Source organism: Oncorhynchus gorbuscha, linkage group LG24, assembly GCF_021184085.1.
Source record: "Oncorhynchus gorbuscha isolate QuinsamMale2020 ecotype Even-year linkage group LG24, OgorEven_v1.0, whole genome shotgun sequence".
NCBI classification, from domain to species: Eukaryota; Metazoa; Chordata; class Actinopteri; order Salmoniformes; family Salmonidae; genus Oncorhynchus; species Oncorhynchus gorbuscha.
In genome coordinates this window covers 30,786,680-30,802,158 of record NC_060196.1, presented here as the reverse complement: position 1 = coordinate 30,802,158, position 15,479 = coordinate 30,786,680, and the positions used below count along the sequence as shown (strand labels likewise).

The following is a 15,479-nucleotide window of genomic DNA, read 5'->3' as shown; positions in this document are numbered from 1 at the left end:
TAGGTAAGGGTTATGGTTAAGGTTAGGGTAGGGGTTAAGGTTAGGGTTAGGGTTTAGGGTAGGGACGTCCCAAAGATACCGGATTGCACTGACCTCTTAACTTGACACAGATAGGGGCCTATCATGAAAGGCATTAACACATTTAATGTGGTCAAGATAGGTAGTTATTTCATTTGAACAAAGTCACTTTCCAGAAATTATTTTATTTCTTACCCAACCAATCAAATACATTATAGACTGATGGTACATACACAAGTTTGGACACACCTATTCATTCAAGGGTTTTTCTTTATTTTTTACAATTTTCTACATTGTAGAATAATAGTGCAGACATCAAAACTATGAAATAACACATGGAATTATGTAGTAACTAAAACAATGGTTAAACAAATCTAAATATATTTTAAGTTTGAGATTCTTCAAAGTAGCCACCCTTTACCTCGATGACAGCTTGGCACAGTCTCTGCATTCTCTCAAGCAGCTTCATGAGGTAGTCACTGCATTTCAATTAACAGGTGTGCCTTGTTAAAAGTTCATTTGTAGAATTTCTTTCCTTAATGCCTTTGAGCCAATCAGTTGTGTTGTAACAAGGTGGGTATACAGAAGATAGCCCTATTTGGTAAAAGACAAATTCCATTATTACGGCAAGAACATCTCAAATAAGCAAAGAGAAACGACAGTCCACAATTTCTTAAAGACATAAAGGTCAGTCACAATTTTAAGAACTTTGACAGTTTCTTCAAGTGCAGTCGCAAAAACCATCAAGCGCTATGATGAAACTGTCTCTCATGAGGACCACCACAGGAAAGGAAGACCCAGAGTTACCTCTGCTGCAGAGGACAAGTTTATTAGAATTATCTGCACCTCAGATTGCAGCCCAAATAAATGCTTCACAGAGTTCAAGTAACAGACACATCTCAACATCAACTGTTCAGAGGAGACTATGTGAATCAGGCCTTCATGGTCGAATTGCTGCAAAGAAACCACTACTAAAGGACACCAATAATAATAAGAGACTTGCATGAGCCAAGAAAAATTAGCAATGAGCAATAGACATTAGACCGGTGGAAATCTGTCCTTTGGTCTGATGAGTACAAATTATGCATTTTTGGTTCTAACCGCCGTGTCTTTGTGAGACCCAGAGTAGGTGAACGGATGATCTCCGCATGTGTGGTTCCCACTGTGAAGCATGGAGGAGGAGGTGTGATGGTGTGGGGGTGCTTTTTCTGCACAGCATCCCTCAGCAATACGCCATCACATCTGGTTTGTGCTTAGTTGGACTACCATTTGTTTTTCGACAGGACAATGACACAACACACCTCCAGGCTGTGTAAGGGCTATTTGACAAAGAGGGAGAATGATGGAGTGCTGCATCAGATGACCTGTCCTCCACAGTCACCTGACCTCAACCCAATTGGTTGAGAGAATGCCAAGAGTGTGCAAAGGCTGTCATCAAGGCAAAGGGTGGCAACTTTGAAGAATCTCAAATATAACATATATTTTGATTTGTTAAACACTTTTTTGGTTACTACATAATATGTTATTTCGTAGTTTTGATTTCTTCACTATTATTCTACAATATAGAAAATAGTGAAAATAAAGAAAAACCCTTTGAATGAGTAGGTGTGTCCAAACTTTTGACTGGTACTGTATTGATACAACACTTTCATACATGTCCCATTGCATGTTGAGACAAGAACAACTTGCTGCACCCTGGTGATGGTGATGGCCAGATACATGGAATGCAAACAGATAACAGAGCAGAGATGAGGATGTATTATCAATTAAAACCTTGAAACCTGAAATTGTTGCATTTTCAGGTCTTGAGAATACTAAAATAATCGTGAACCTACATAACAACACTCATCTATGTCTGTGTGTGCGTAATATAATAATAATAATAATAACATTAAATAATAATATATGCCAAGTTACCAAATGGCTGGCTGATTAAGCTATCTCAAATATTTCAGCCACATCAGTAAATTCTCCCCTGAAAGGAGGAATGAACATTTGCAAGCAGGTAGCGCTCGTGCGGACCAGAAAGCGCTAGGGGGAAAAAAGACATACCTGAAAAAAAGCTCGCGGACGAGGAGTGAACGCATGTAGCCTGCCCTGGGGGCGGTCAGAACAGAATTCACATTTCATAGCTTATCACCTCTTTTATATTGGCTGCCGCCGAAACACATTTTTCTGCCTCAGTCAAGATTAAACGAGGTGAAGGAATGAATCGCTCAAGGGATGGGTGAATGAATACCAGCACGGGATACACCCACCATAGCAAGTCTGAAACTGAAGGAGCTGAAGATAGTTTGCCAACAGCCCGCGAAGCAAGACACACGGGAAGGGTCCTTTGGGAGCAATATTACCTGTAAACATATGTTTTGAAAAGGTATGAGATATTTTCTTTCGTTTTGGGATGAAGTCCGTTTTTAATAACAACACGTTTAAAAGTAGAAGTGGTCGAGAACACGGAACCTCACCTGTCAGTGGTGGTCGTGGGGGCGCGTTTGGCAATATATGCACATTTGGTTTAGTCAATTTATTATATCTGTTTTTGTACTTCGTCGATACTGTTTGTTTATCACATTTATTATTAAAATATAATGTACAGTCGTTTTCCATTTTCCCCTAAATCTATAGGCCTCCACGAACCATCACCGAGGACTGTGGACTACTACTGCGGTTTACCTGTAGGTTAGCCTACATGTACACCTGCAATTTGTCATAATGGCAAGATTAGAAGGCTATTTAGGTACATTGAGTAGATGAGGAGAAAGATTAGGCACGGCGAATTGAAGTGCTGCTTTGAAATACCAGCTAGCCTAATGACGAAGTATTCTTACTGAAGTGTTTGCATGAGTTTGAGAGAAAGGTGTGACATCATGCTCATCTATTTTTTACATCCTCCATTTGTTTGAGAAGATACTACTGCCACAGTACTCAGCAGGAACATGCCACGTTTCAAATATCATTATGAATGATTTATGGGTGTCATTGTGGTTATGCCAAAGTTTAGATGCTTTGTTGAGCTTATTTTCCAAACTATTTGAAATGTAAATGGGACTGTTTTATCAACCTACAGTTGAAGTTTATCAATGATATTCATAAAATTGCTCTATAACTTCTAGGGATGTGCATATTTCCCATTTCAAGATACTTCGATACTTATCTAGATACATGGGCTCCGATATGATACAGGAACGACATGTTTTAGTTTGAAACAATTCATACAATTCAGTTTGATTAGAGAACAAATCGATGCGATTCAGTTCGATGTGATACGATTCGATGCACTAACATTTGTTGCATAAAGACATTCATTTTCCATTATAAACTAAAATCTGCTGTTGATGAAGCTCATGAGCTGGGCCTCTCCGAGCTGAATCAGTCTGAGCTGACTTCACTCACTCACTCTCTCTGTGTGTGTGTGTGTGTGTGTGTGTGTGTGTGTGTGTGTGTGTGTGTGTGTGTGTGTGTGTGTGTGTGTGTGTGTGTGTGTGTGTGTGTGTGTGTGTGTGTGTGTGTGTGTGTGTGTGTGTGTGTGTGTGTGTAAATTATGTATATCTATGGCGTACTGTATGTACTATGTAGGCACCTGAGCTGAGTTATAAGTGAGACTAGGTATATATCATCCCACTACCACTATCAGATTAGGGCGGCAATGTAGCCTAGCACCCCACCAGATTAAGTGTTTGAGCTAGTAATATATCAATATTTATTGTTTACAAATCAGCTATGACATAGCCAATGAATATATAGCACAATTCTGGATTTCACCCCCATCTCAAAATTGAATGATTTTGACAATTTGGATGTTTTTATGGTGGGATCTTCTCTTTTCCTCTTGCTTTGGCCATGCAGTGCTCCTTTCTGTCCTCATAATGAAATCATCAACTTTACCCTGTATATCTAAAAATGACTATATACACATACTGTTTAAAGCAAAATTACCAGAACTATTGCTGATGGTGAACCTGAACAATCACAATAAAATAGATTGTAGTAAGCCCTTGTTCAGCAGGTATGACCTGGGCACATACCTCAGTTCAATGTCTAGTTTTGATTTATATTTGGTTAAGTTTTCAACTAACGTGAATTCAACATAAAATGTTTTTTTTAAGAAAAAAAAGAATCACCATGTCATTGGATTAAAAGTTGGGTGAAAGAAAGACAAAATGCCATTACGTTGATTACTTTCGGCAAATCCAAATCAGTTTTTCACGTTGATACGTCATTACATAGATTTTTGGGGGTTGAAATTCCGGTAAAACACCATTTTCAACAGTGCATAGATAACAATAACTAGCGTTAGAGCAATGACTGGAAGACTACACGACTTCCAGTCAAGCTGTTCCTCTAGACTTCCTTTAATAATGGAGCTTATCTATTTATTTTCAATGGCATCAGGCATTGTCATTCCGTTTGATGTCTCGTCAGGTTTTCTGAGCTCCTCTCCTATACCAGTGTGAAGGATGCCGGCTACAGGACTGAAGACGTGGGTATGGAATCCTCTACTCTGTCTGGCTCTTATCTCTCTCTCACCTGCACCAGCTCCAGCTCAGGGTCAAGGTAAACACGATCATATAGGCTGCTTCTTATCCTCTGTCGCCCCGTGTGTGTCTTTTTGATGTGCTGCTTTTGTCAAAGCGTCTGTCTCTGTGTCACTGTCACTGTGATTATTTTACTTCAAAGGGGAAAAGTCACTATTTTCTGGTAATATAAGTAAATATTTGCGTGTAAAATCACATCATTAACATTTCATTTGATGTGCCGCTTTTGTCGAAAGCATTTTGTCTTTGTGTCACTTTCACTTTGTGATTATTTTACTTCAAAGGGAAAAGTCACTATTTTCTGGTAATATAAGTAAATTTTTGTGTGTAAAATCACATCATTAACTTTCCATTTGCAGTCAACTAAAGTGTTTCAAGATTATGCTTTTACATGAACTACCTACCCTTATGGTCTTTGCCTATATATACAATGTTGCAAACAATATCTGACTTTGGCCTTATCCTTGTTGATGTGAAGACAAACAAGAACTGCACCCTCAAACAGCTGCAGTTTGTTTACCTGGGCTTGTCTTGACACCGTTGCCCAGTCCTCAAGTGAAACGAACCACAGCATTCCTGTGCTAAGAGTCCACCCTGTACTGTGCTAACCTGGGCTACAGCATTGTGCCGCTTTGTGTTGTATTGTAGCATTACACCTTGGACAGTATCCATTGGGTGTCGGCAGAAGCCTTCTGCTCAAAAGGGCTGGCCTCTTTGTTTAAAGTAAACAACCTGTCCTTTTTACAGGTCAGAGTTCAAAGTGTACGGTCAGTGGGCTTCAATAGATGTTTCCTTCAAAGTGCACTAAAGAGGTTTAACTGAAAGCATCCGGCCCTTGAGGTCGATAGACAAGGGAGGGATGTCTGGGAACACAGGCCACTGTCACCCAATGGCATGTGGCCACGTGCCCATCCCTACAGTGTCAGCATCTCACCCAAAATGGCCCTTCTTATAACTAATTCTTACATATGAATTAAAATGCATTAAACTTTCTGTACTGTATCTGACTTCCAAACTCCCCATGGATACTTGAGGCCTCTTAAACCCTCCGCAGCCTGCTGGCTGCTTGCACAAGATGGCTATGAAAAATATATGAGAACTTAAGCCCATCTCCACACAGGCAAGTCCTTTGTCTCGGAGATGTTGTTTACCGAGCGTACAACTAGTCTGAGACGTCTGTTCGGGAAATTTCCTGGCTCACTGTACATGGTGATGCATCAAGTCTCTGAAGGTTTAAAAAAAAACAACAACCCACAAACAACACACATGCTAATTCTCTCATTCGGGGAAACAACATTCTTCAGAGAAGATCTTTTTTTCAGAGAGAGTTAAGCCCTGCTGAATACCCACCCCCCATTTTCAGGTTGGTGAGCTCAGTACAGTATTATTATTCGCCTGTTTGCACCATGTACCATCTCCGGGCTCTTTACCTTCCGATGAGTTACTCCATTCTATGTGTTTGGATGTATTCTTTCCATACCTACATCAATGTCTCCAAATATAATCTCATACACACATCATTATTCTGTATGTTTCAACTGTAGAGCTTCGCTCTCATTTATGTCAGTCATAGTGAAGGTATTTAAAGAATACATTGGCACCAGATAGCTTGCCTGCTCCTAATGAGGACACAAACAAGACAAGTTTGTGGGACTGTTTGCGGAACTTTCCATTATTACCAAATTAGATGGGAATGTTTATTTGTATTTTATTTTACTCTGGGATTTGGTCATGCCTAGTATTAACTTCTGTGCGGAGCTGTGGGATGTTGACCCAAGAGGAAGTGGTGAAGTGGTATATTGCTCTACTTGCAGATAGATATCTTCTTGAAGACAGGAATAGATGCTATTCCAGTGCCTTTCCCTTTGTCGCTGCTACAATTGAAAAAAAGTCACATTCTCCTCTGAAAAGGCCTCAAAGTAAAGAGCACACACTTTGTAATACACCCTCAATTCGACTGCTCTGGCCAAATGCAATCATGATGAGATCAGGGATGGTTCTTTGATGCTGAGATAAGTGCTGCACAAAAGACCCCCCCCTCCAAAAGAGACATGAGAGCTATCAATGGCAAAGTGAGAGAATGTGACTGCTTTTTTGTGACATCTGTGGTACTCTTTGAATCTGTATCTTTGTTATTTGGCCAAGATACAATCTTTTAGGACTTGAAACACAGATGGGAGTGCCTGTTACCTCGCCAAACTCTGGCTGGAGTTCAATCTAGCTGCTAACTGTTTCATAATCACTTTTAACTCGGGAATCTCAAGTTTCATGCATTTTCATTGGCAAAATATAAATCACCAAACCTGTCGCACTCTACTAGTTACTGAATTCGGACAGTTTCTTCAAAGAACATTGTTTTTTACACTTGATTGAACCCCAACCACTGTCTTGGTGTCATATTAACCATGCATTCAATATTACTATTGAATATTATATACAAACGTTTCTTGAGTTAGTCAATTATTGTTAAAAATTGTGTTTTGTGTCTTTTTTTGTCTAGTTGCCACTCCACGAAGACTTCGTTTCAAGGTCCTGAGCGCAACCCAGCTGCATGTGTCGTGGAAAGAGCCTAAAGGAGACTTTGAAAGCTACAGATTTATTTATAGCACACAATCAGGTAAGGTCCAGCAATGTTACAATCAAGTTACGATTTGGCCCTGAAGGACTACGCTTTCTAACTTATATTCCGTGTTTCACAAATGGCTTCATACTTGCAGTGTAGAAAAACGGAATTATATATCAATTACATGTCAGATGATGATGCCATCTGGTTATAGCCCGTCTCCTATGACGTGAATGGCTTCTGGAGGTTTGACTATAGTTCATTAATGGTAATTGGAGTAGGAGTTGAAGAAGACACAGACTGATCGGTAATGATCATGAAGAAATGAGGAGAGTGAGATAGCCAATGTCTTTGGCACACACTTGCAGTAAAGGAATAGGAGTACTTCAGAGTATGTGATTTCCCTCCATTTTATAATCACGTTTGGAAATGAATTCCAAACATCCATTTTGTAATCTATGTTAATTACTGTGATTGATACCCGTAGTAAGCCAACGACGTGTATCAACTTGAGAAACACTGTATTAGGCGAATTTGACTCAATGTGTAGTACAGCCTACCATTTCACTTCTCAAGTTGTTCTTAAGGTAAGATATTTATAAATTGCCAATGTATAGATCGACTCCATGACATTCCACCATGGCTTTTACTTTGAGTCCTTACAGTACCTTACCCGCAGCTAGGGGGAAAGCTGCAGCTCCAGTGGCTTGCCTGGCCTTGATCTGGTGTTGATAAAGATGATGGAGTAAGCGCCAGTGAGCAGAGCACAAGCAGCTGTATCTAAACTGCCTGAGGCAGGCCAGGGTGGGGGCACAATCTTATCCCAGCTCTGGCACCCTGCTAAAGGAGCACATCTCCCCACCAAGCCAGCTTTCTCTGGTGAACTTCTCCTTATGCCAGCTGCAAAATAGAGGATATTTCAATCGTTTCATCCAGACCTGTGTTCAAATAATATTTGTTTTCTCTTTTTAAATGCTATGCGCTTTTGATCGAGTCTGCCTGTAGTACCATATTGGTAAGGTTTGTGACTATTACATTGGTTTCTTTGCACCAGGCAAGCTCAATCGAGCGCATTAAAAAGTATTTTAAAAGTATTAAAACAAATAAATAATGCTATTTCACTCCTCTCTCTTTCTCAGTAAGAATTGTCATTCTGTGTGGGTTGAAATGGGAGCTCCTGAGAGAAGCTAGTCAGTGAGCCTTTGTTCATTGAAGAAGAGTTGCTTTGACACAGGGCAACACCCGCAGACATACATAAACCATTATGATTGGGGTGGAATTGAATGCCGCGCTAGATTGTGGGTAGTAACACTGGCAGTAGGATTATAGGTTCAGGGGTGTGTCAGAAATATTCACAACCAGAATTATAGGCGCAGTAGCTGGCGGTGGCAATAAAGGGCTGGGATTTGACAAATTAACACATTTGAGGTGTGACGAGGGCTTAGCCATTCACTGGCCAATCAACGCGTTTCATGGATTAATATTGCATGCCGTTGTGCCAAGTTCTGTAGGTTATTGACAGTCTTCGCATTGTCGTCAACGCCAATGCTGCTGGGGGCACGGAATATTTTCATCGTAGTCCATTGTGGGTTGATACTACAGTTTATTAAATAGGATAGGCTATAGTAACAGTGTTGACAGTCAACATTGTTCAAATTGGCTTCAACGAGTACAGGCCTCCTTTTCCTTTCGGAAAAGCTGACCACGACTCCATTTTGTTGCTCCCTGTCTACAGACAGAAGCTAAAACAAGAAGCTCCCGCGCTCAGGTCTGTTCAACGCTGGTCCGACCAATCTGATTCCACGCTCCAAGACTGCTTCCGTCACGTGGATTGGGATATGTTCCGCACTGCGTCAAACAACAACATTGACGAATACGTTGATTCAGGGGAGGGAGTTAATTAGAAAGTGCTATGAAGATGTCGTTCCCATAACAACAATTAAAACATTCCCAAACCTGAAACCGTGGATTGATGGCAGCATTCGCGTGAAACTGAAAGCGCGAACCACTGCTTTTAACCAGGGCAAGGTGACCGGAAACATGACCGAATACAAACAGTGTAGCTATTCCCTCCGCAAGGCAATCAAACAAGCTAAGTGTCAGGATAGAGACAAAGTAGAGTCGCAATTCAATGGTCAGACACAAGAGGTATGTGGCAGGGTCTACAGTCAATCATGGATTACAAAAAGAAAACCAGCCCCGTCACGGACCAGGATGTCTTGCTCCCAGGCAGACTAAATAACTTTTTTGTCCGCTTTGAGGACAATACAGTGGCACTGACACGGCCGCAACCAAAACATGCGGACTCTCCTTCACTGCAGCCGACGTGAGTAAAACATTTAAACGTGTTAACCCTCGCAAGGCTGCAGGCCCAGACGGCATCCCCAGCCGCGTCCTCAGAGCATGCGCAGACTAGCTGGCTGGTGTGTTTACGGACATATTCAATCAATCCTTATCCCAGTCTGCTGTTCCCACATGCTTCAAGAGGGCCACCATTGTCCCTGTTCCCAAGAAAGCTAAGGTAACTGAGCTAAACAACTGCCCCGTAGCACTCACTTCCGTCATCATGAAGTGCTTTGAGAGACTAGTCAAGGACCATATCACCTCCACCCTACCTGACACCTTAGACCCACTCCAATTTGCTTACCGCCCAAATAGGTCCACAGACGATGCAATCTCAACCACACTGCACACTGCCCTAACCCATCTGGACAAGAGGAAGACCTATGTGAGAATGCTGTTCATCGACTACAGCTCAGCATTTAACACCATAGTACCCTCCAAACTCGTCATCAAGCTCGAGACCCTGGGTCTCGACCCCGCCCTGTGCAACTGGGTACTGGACTTCCTGACGGGCCGCCCCAGGTGGTGAGGGTAGGTAACAACATCTCCACCCCGCAGATCCTCAACACTGGGGCCCCACAAGGGTGCATTCTGAGCCCTCTCCTGTACTCCCTGTTCACCCACAACTGCATGGCCATGCACGCCTCCAACTCAATCATCAAGTTTGCGGACGACACTACAGTGGTAGGCTTGATTACCAACAATGACGAGACGTCCTACAGGGAGGAGGTGAGGGCCCTCGGAGTGTGGTGTCAGGAAAATAACCTCACACTCAACGTCAACAAAATTAAGGAGATGATTGTGAACTTCAGGAAACAGCAGAGGGAGCACCCCCCTATCCACATCGATGGGACAGTAGTGGAGAGGGTAGTAAGTTTTAAGTTCCTCGGCGTACACATCACAGACAAACTGAATTGGTCCACCCACACAGACAGCGTTGTGAAGAAAGCGCAGCAGCGCCTCTCCAACCTCAGGAGGCTGAAGAAATTTGGCCTGTCACAAACTTCTACAGATGCACAATCGAGAGCATCCTGTCGGGCTGTATCACCTCCTGGTACGGCAACTGCTCCGCCCACAACCGTAAGGCTCTCCAGAGGGTAGTGAGGTCTGCACAACGCATCACCGGGGGGGGGCAAACTACCTGCCTTCCAGGACACCTACACCACCCGATGTCACAGGAAGGCCATAAAGATCATCAAGGACAACAACCACCCGAGCCACTGCCTGTTCACCCCGATATCATCCAGAAGACGAGGTCAGTACAGGTGCATCAAAGCTGGGACCGAGAGACTGAAAAACAGCTTCTATCTCAAGGCCATCAGACTGTTAAACAGCCACCACTAACATTGAGTGGCTGCTGCCAACACACTGACTCAACTCCAGCCTCTTTAATAATGGGAATTGATATAAAATATATCACTAGCCACTTTAAACAATGCTACTTAATATAATGTTTACATACCCTACATTACTCATCTCATATGTATATGTATATACTGTACTCTATATCATCTACTGCATATTTATGTAATACATGTATCACTAGCCACTTTAAACTATGCCACTTTGTTTACATACCCTACATTACTCATCTGATATGTATATACTGTACTCAATACCATCTACTGCATCTTGCCTATGCCGTTCTGTACCATCACTAATTCATATATCTTTATGTACATATTCTTTATCCCTTTACACTTGTGTGTATAAGGTAGTAGTTTTGGAATTGTTAGGTTAGATTACTCGTTGGTTATTACTGCATTGTTGGAACTAGAAGCACAAGCATTTCGCTACACTCGCATTAACATCTGCTATCCATGTGTATGTGACAAATACATTTGATTTGAATTTAAGCGTCGCACTTCTCCTCCAAAAAAAGTAATACTAGACTACCATAAATTGTATTGTATGTGTGAGGCACGTTCTCAATAAGCACATTATAGGACTGAATCATTTGAATATGTTTGGTGGAGTGAGTCTTTGGTAACCAGACAAGAGGCGCGTTTTGGAAATGGGGACGGATACAAGCCGAAAGGAGTTTGCACTGCAGGTAGGCCTATGTGAGTTGTGAATAATGCAAAAGCCTCACAAGTAGACAATTATTTTAGAAATCTTTTATGGATAGGCTCCTTGGCTAATGCATGAAATACACCCAAAGCATTGCTGTTGAAACAGCTTTCGTTATAGTTGGACTAGGGTAAGGATAGCCTACTGACGGCTTGTTTAGGGGCAAAAAAAATAGCATAGCACTGGGCTCAAACTCACAAGGCTCAGAGCCAGAGCATGCTGCTTATATCACTGCCCCTCGGCAGTTCACAATTCTCTAGCAAGCAGGGAGAGTACTTGATGAGTACTTTGTTTTAAGCCTTCCCCAAACCATAGCCGTAACCTTAACCACTTTAAATGAATACCTAAACTTAATAACCCTTTACGTTGTTGTTGTTTTAACCCTGTAACGATGCAGAATTAATCTGTAAAATCTGTAAAATTAATCTGCAGTCAAGAACCAGAGTTCATCTCAGCCTATGCTGCACTTCAGTCCTATGGCCTTTTGGCCCTGACGGGGACAAGGATTACCCCAGAGAACACTGCTACTTCAACTGCTCTTTCTTCATCTGACTATGTTTTCTCTCATAGTCCAAGAGCATCTGGTTGTCGCGGTGGTGGCACAGGTCTACTCATGTGGAGATTTTCTCTTTTCTCACTCTCACCTGTCCATCTCATTTGAATTCCATGCTGTCACTGTCACTTGTCCACTCAAGCTTAACATTATTGTAATCTTATCACCCACCAGGTGCCCTTGGAGAATTCCTCAATAAGCTTGACACCTTGATAAGCTCATTTCCTGACGATGGCTCACTGCTCTTCGTACTTGGCAACTTCAACCTCCCGACATCTGTCTTCAATGTATTTCTTTCCAACTCTCTCTTTCTCCTCCTTGCCTCTTTTGACCTCACCCTTTCCCAATCCCCTCCAAATCACCAGACAGGCAATACGCTTAACCTCATCTTTACTAGAGGCTGCTCGCCTACTAATCTCACTGGACCCCCCCCCCTCCAGGTCTCTGATTTTCCTTTTCTGTCTCCCTTTCCTCCAACCCTAACCACTCAGCCCCTACCCAGGTGGTCATGCAATTTTTCACTCTCTCTCCAACTACTCTCATCTTCTATCCTATCATCTCTCCCTTCTGCTAAATCCTTCTCCCTCCTGTCTCCGGATTCTGCCTCTTCAACCCAACTCGCCTCCCTTTCCACATCCTATGACTCACACTGTCCCCATTTCTCCTGGCCGGCTCGGCCCTCCCCTCCTGCTCCGCGGCTGAGTGACTCATTGCGAGCTTACAGAACAGGGCTAAACTTCGGAGGACCTATCATCCTTTCACTTCCTCCTCTCTACCTTCTCTTTATCTGTATCTGCTGCTAAAGCCACTTTCTACCATTCTAAATCTCTGCCTATAGCTTCTGCCTATAACCCTAGGAAACTCTTCCACCTTCCCCTTAATCCTACACCCCCCAACCCTCTCTGCGGACAACTTTGTCATCCACTTTGAGAAAAAGTTTGACGACATCGACTACTCATTCACTCAGCCTATTGAGTCCACTGATCTCACTCACACAGAACTACCCTACGCCTTGACCTCTTTCTCCAGATTAAATCCTACAAGTAGTGAGGTCTGGCCGCCCGACAACCTGCCCGCTCAACCCCATCCCTTCTCCAGACCATCTCTGGAGATCTTCTTAGATTCGTTCCCTCTGACTTCAAAATGGCTCGGGTTTGTTCCCCTCCTCATGAAAACAACACTCGACTCATCTGACATCAAAAACTATAGACCTGTATCCCTTCTTTATTTTCTTTCCAAAACACTTGATCGTGCTGTCTCTGATCAACTTTCTCGTTATCTCTCTCAGAATGATCTTCTTGACCCCAGCCAGTCAGGCCTCAAGACGTGTCATTCAAATGAGACTGTTCTTCTCTGTGTCACGAAGGCTCTCCGCACTGCCAAAGCTGACTGTCTCTCCTCTGTTCTCATCCTCCTAGATCTATCCACTTCCTTTGTTACCGTGAACCATCAGATCCTCCTCTCCACCCTCTCAGGACTGGGCGTTTCAGGCAATGCACACTCTTGGATTACATCCTACCTGGCAGCCGCTCCTACCAGGGGATGTGGAGAGGATCTGGGTCTGCACCACGTACTCTCCCTACTGGTGTCCCCCAGGGCTCGGTTCTAAGCCCTCTCCTCTTCTCTTTATATACCAAGTCACTCGGCTCCGTCATATCCTCACATGGTCTCTCCTATCATTGCTATGCCGATGACACTCAACGACTTTTCTCCTTCCCCCCTTCTGACACCAAGGTGGCGACACGCATCTCTGTGTGCCTGGCAGATATATCAACTTGGATGTCGGTCCACCACCTCAAGCTCAAACTCAACAAGATGGAACTGCTCTTCCTCTCCATCACGGTTGACCACTCCACCATCTCCCCCCTCCCAATGTGCAAAGAACTTTGGTATGACCCTGGACAACACCCTGTCATTCTCTGGAAACATCAAAGCAGTGACCTGGTCCTGCAGGTTCATGTTCTACAACATCCGTAGAGTACGACCCTACCTCACACAGGAAGCGTGTCCTCTCCCATCTGGGCTCCTGCAACTCGCTGTTGGCTGGGCTCCCTGCGGTGCCATAAAACCCCTGCAACTTATCCAGAACGCAGCAGCCCGCCTGGTTTTCAACCTTCCCAAGTTCTCTCATGTCACCCCGCTCCTCCGCACACTCCACTGGCTTCCAGTTGAAGCTCGCATCCACCACAAGACCATGGTGTTTACCTACGGAACAGCAAAAGGAACTGCCCCTCCCTACCTTCAGGCTATGCTCAAACCCAACATCCCAACCCGAGCATTCCGTTCTGCCACATCATGTCTCTTGGCCCTCCCACCCATACGGGAGGGCAGCTCCCGCTCAGCACAGTCCAAGCTCTTCTCTGTCCTGGCACCCCAATGGTAGAACCAGCTTCCCCCTGAAGTTAGGACAGCAGATTCCCTTCCCATCTTCCAAAAACTTCTGAAACCCTACCTCTTCAAACAGTATCTTAAATATTCCTCCTCGCCTTCTATTTGACTATTTCGAGAATGCATTGGGCAGGACATAAAAACAGCCTTCACCCACGCCCCCCCCCCCAACCCCCACTAGCTCTGACTCTACTGATAGCTACGTTATTGAGGAAAATTTACATTTTTATGCCTGTGATATGTGGTTGTCCCACCTAGCAATCTTAAGATAAATGCACTAACTGTAAGTCGCTCTGGATAAGAGCATCTGCAAAATGACTCAAATATAAATATATACTGAGTGTGCTGTATCAACACAGACATTTTGCTGAAAAAGACAATATCAGTGCTTTTCAATTATTCTCCGGTACATTCGGAAATATTGGTCAAGATTGTTTGAGTCATTCATAGGGGTGCGTCCTAAGGTCCAATTGTGTCAGATGAGGCCTCCATAATACCTGTGAATGACCTATGATTGGCGCATCATCTTTAAGCAAGACCTGACAGGACTTGACACCCCCATTTCTACAACATGCCTACACACCTCCATTTGCAACATGTTGCCTTCGGGCCATGCTTAGCAGCTATATCAAAATAGTAACAAAGGAGGAACTGTACGTGACAGTGAACGCAGTTAAAGACGAGTGTTAAATGTCAGGATAATTGTAATTCCGTAGTTCTGTTCTGATATGCAAAACATGAAGGATGAAACCTAAGGTCAATGCATAAATAGTACATTTTAGCCACATTCCCTTAAGTGCTTCAATGGTCTGCCAGGCTCGATTTATATTAATTGATTTAGAATCAGTAGGCTACACGGGGAGTGCGTTCTCTCCTGTTTTCACACAGCCCTGTTAAGTTGTTTTTGAAGAGAGAGACAGTGGAGTGAGTCCAAATGAGTATCTCCGTGTACTGTGCATACTGCTTCTTGAAGTAATTCAGGTGTGTTGGAACAGGCCTCACTTTACTT

At 43.3% G+C, this 15,479-nt stretch overlaps 1 protein-coding gene across 1 annotated transcript in view; it reads left to right on the top strand.

Moving 5' to 3' along the window:
- The first annotated feature begins 2,054 nt into the window (after nt 1-2,054).
- Nucleotides 2,055-15,479, top strand: part of LOC124011991 (collagen alpha-1(XIV) chain) — a 95,034-nt gene continuing 81,609 nt past the window's right edge. The window contains 3 exon segments of the mRNA XM_046325311.1: nt 2,055-2,392; nt 4,441-4,572; nt 7,054-7,170. Coding sequence (XP_046181267.1) covers nt 4,476-4,572; nt 7,054-7,170 — 214 coding nt within the window. The 5' untranslated portion in view covers nt 2,055-2,392; nt 4,441-4,475.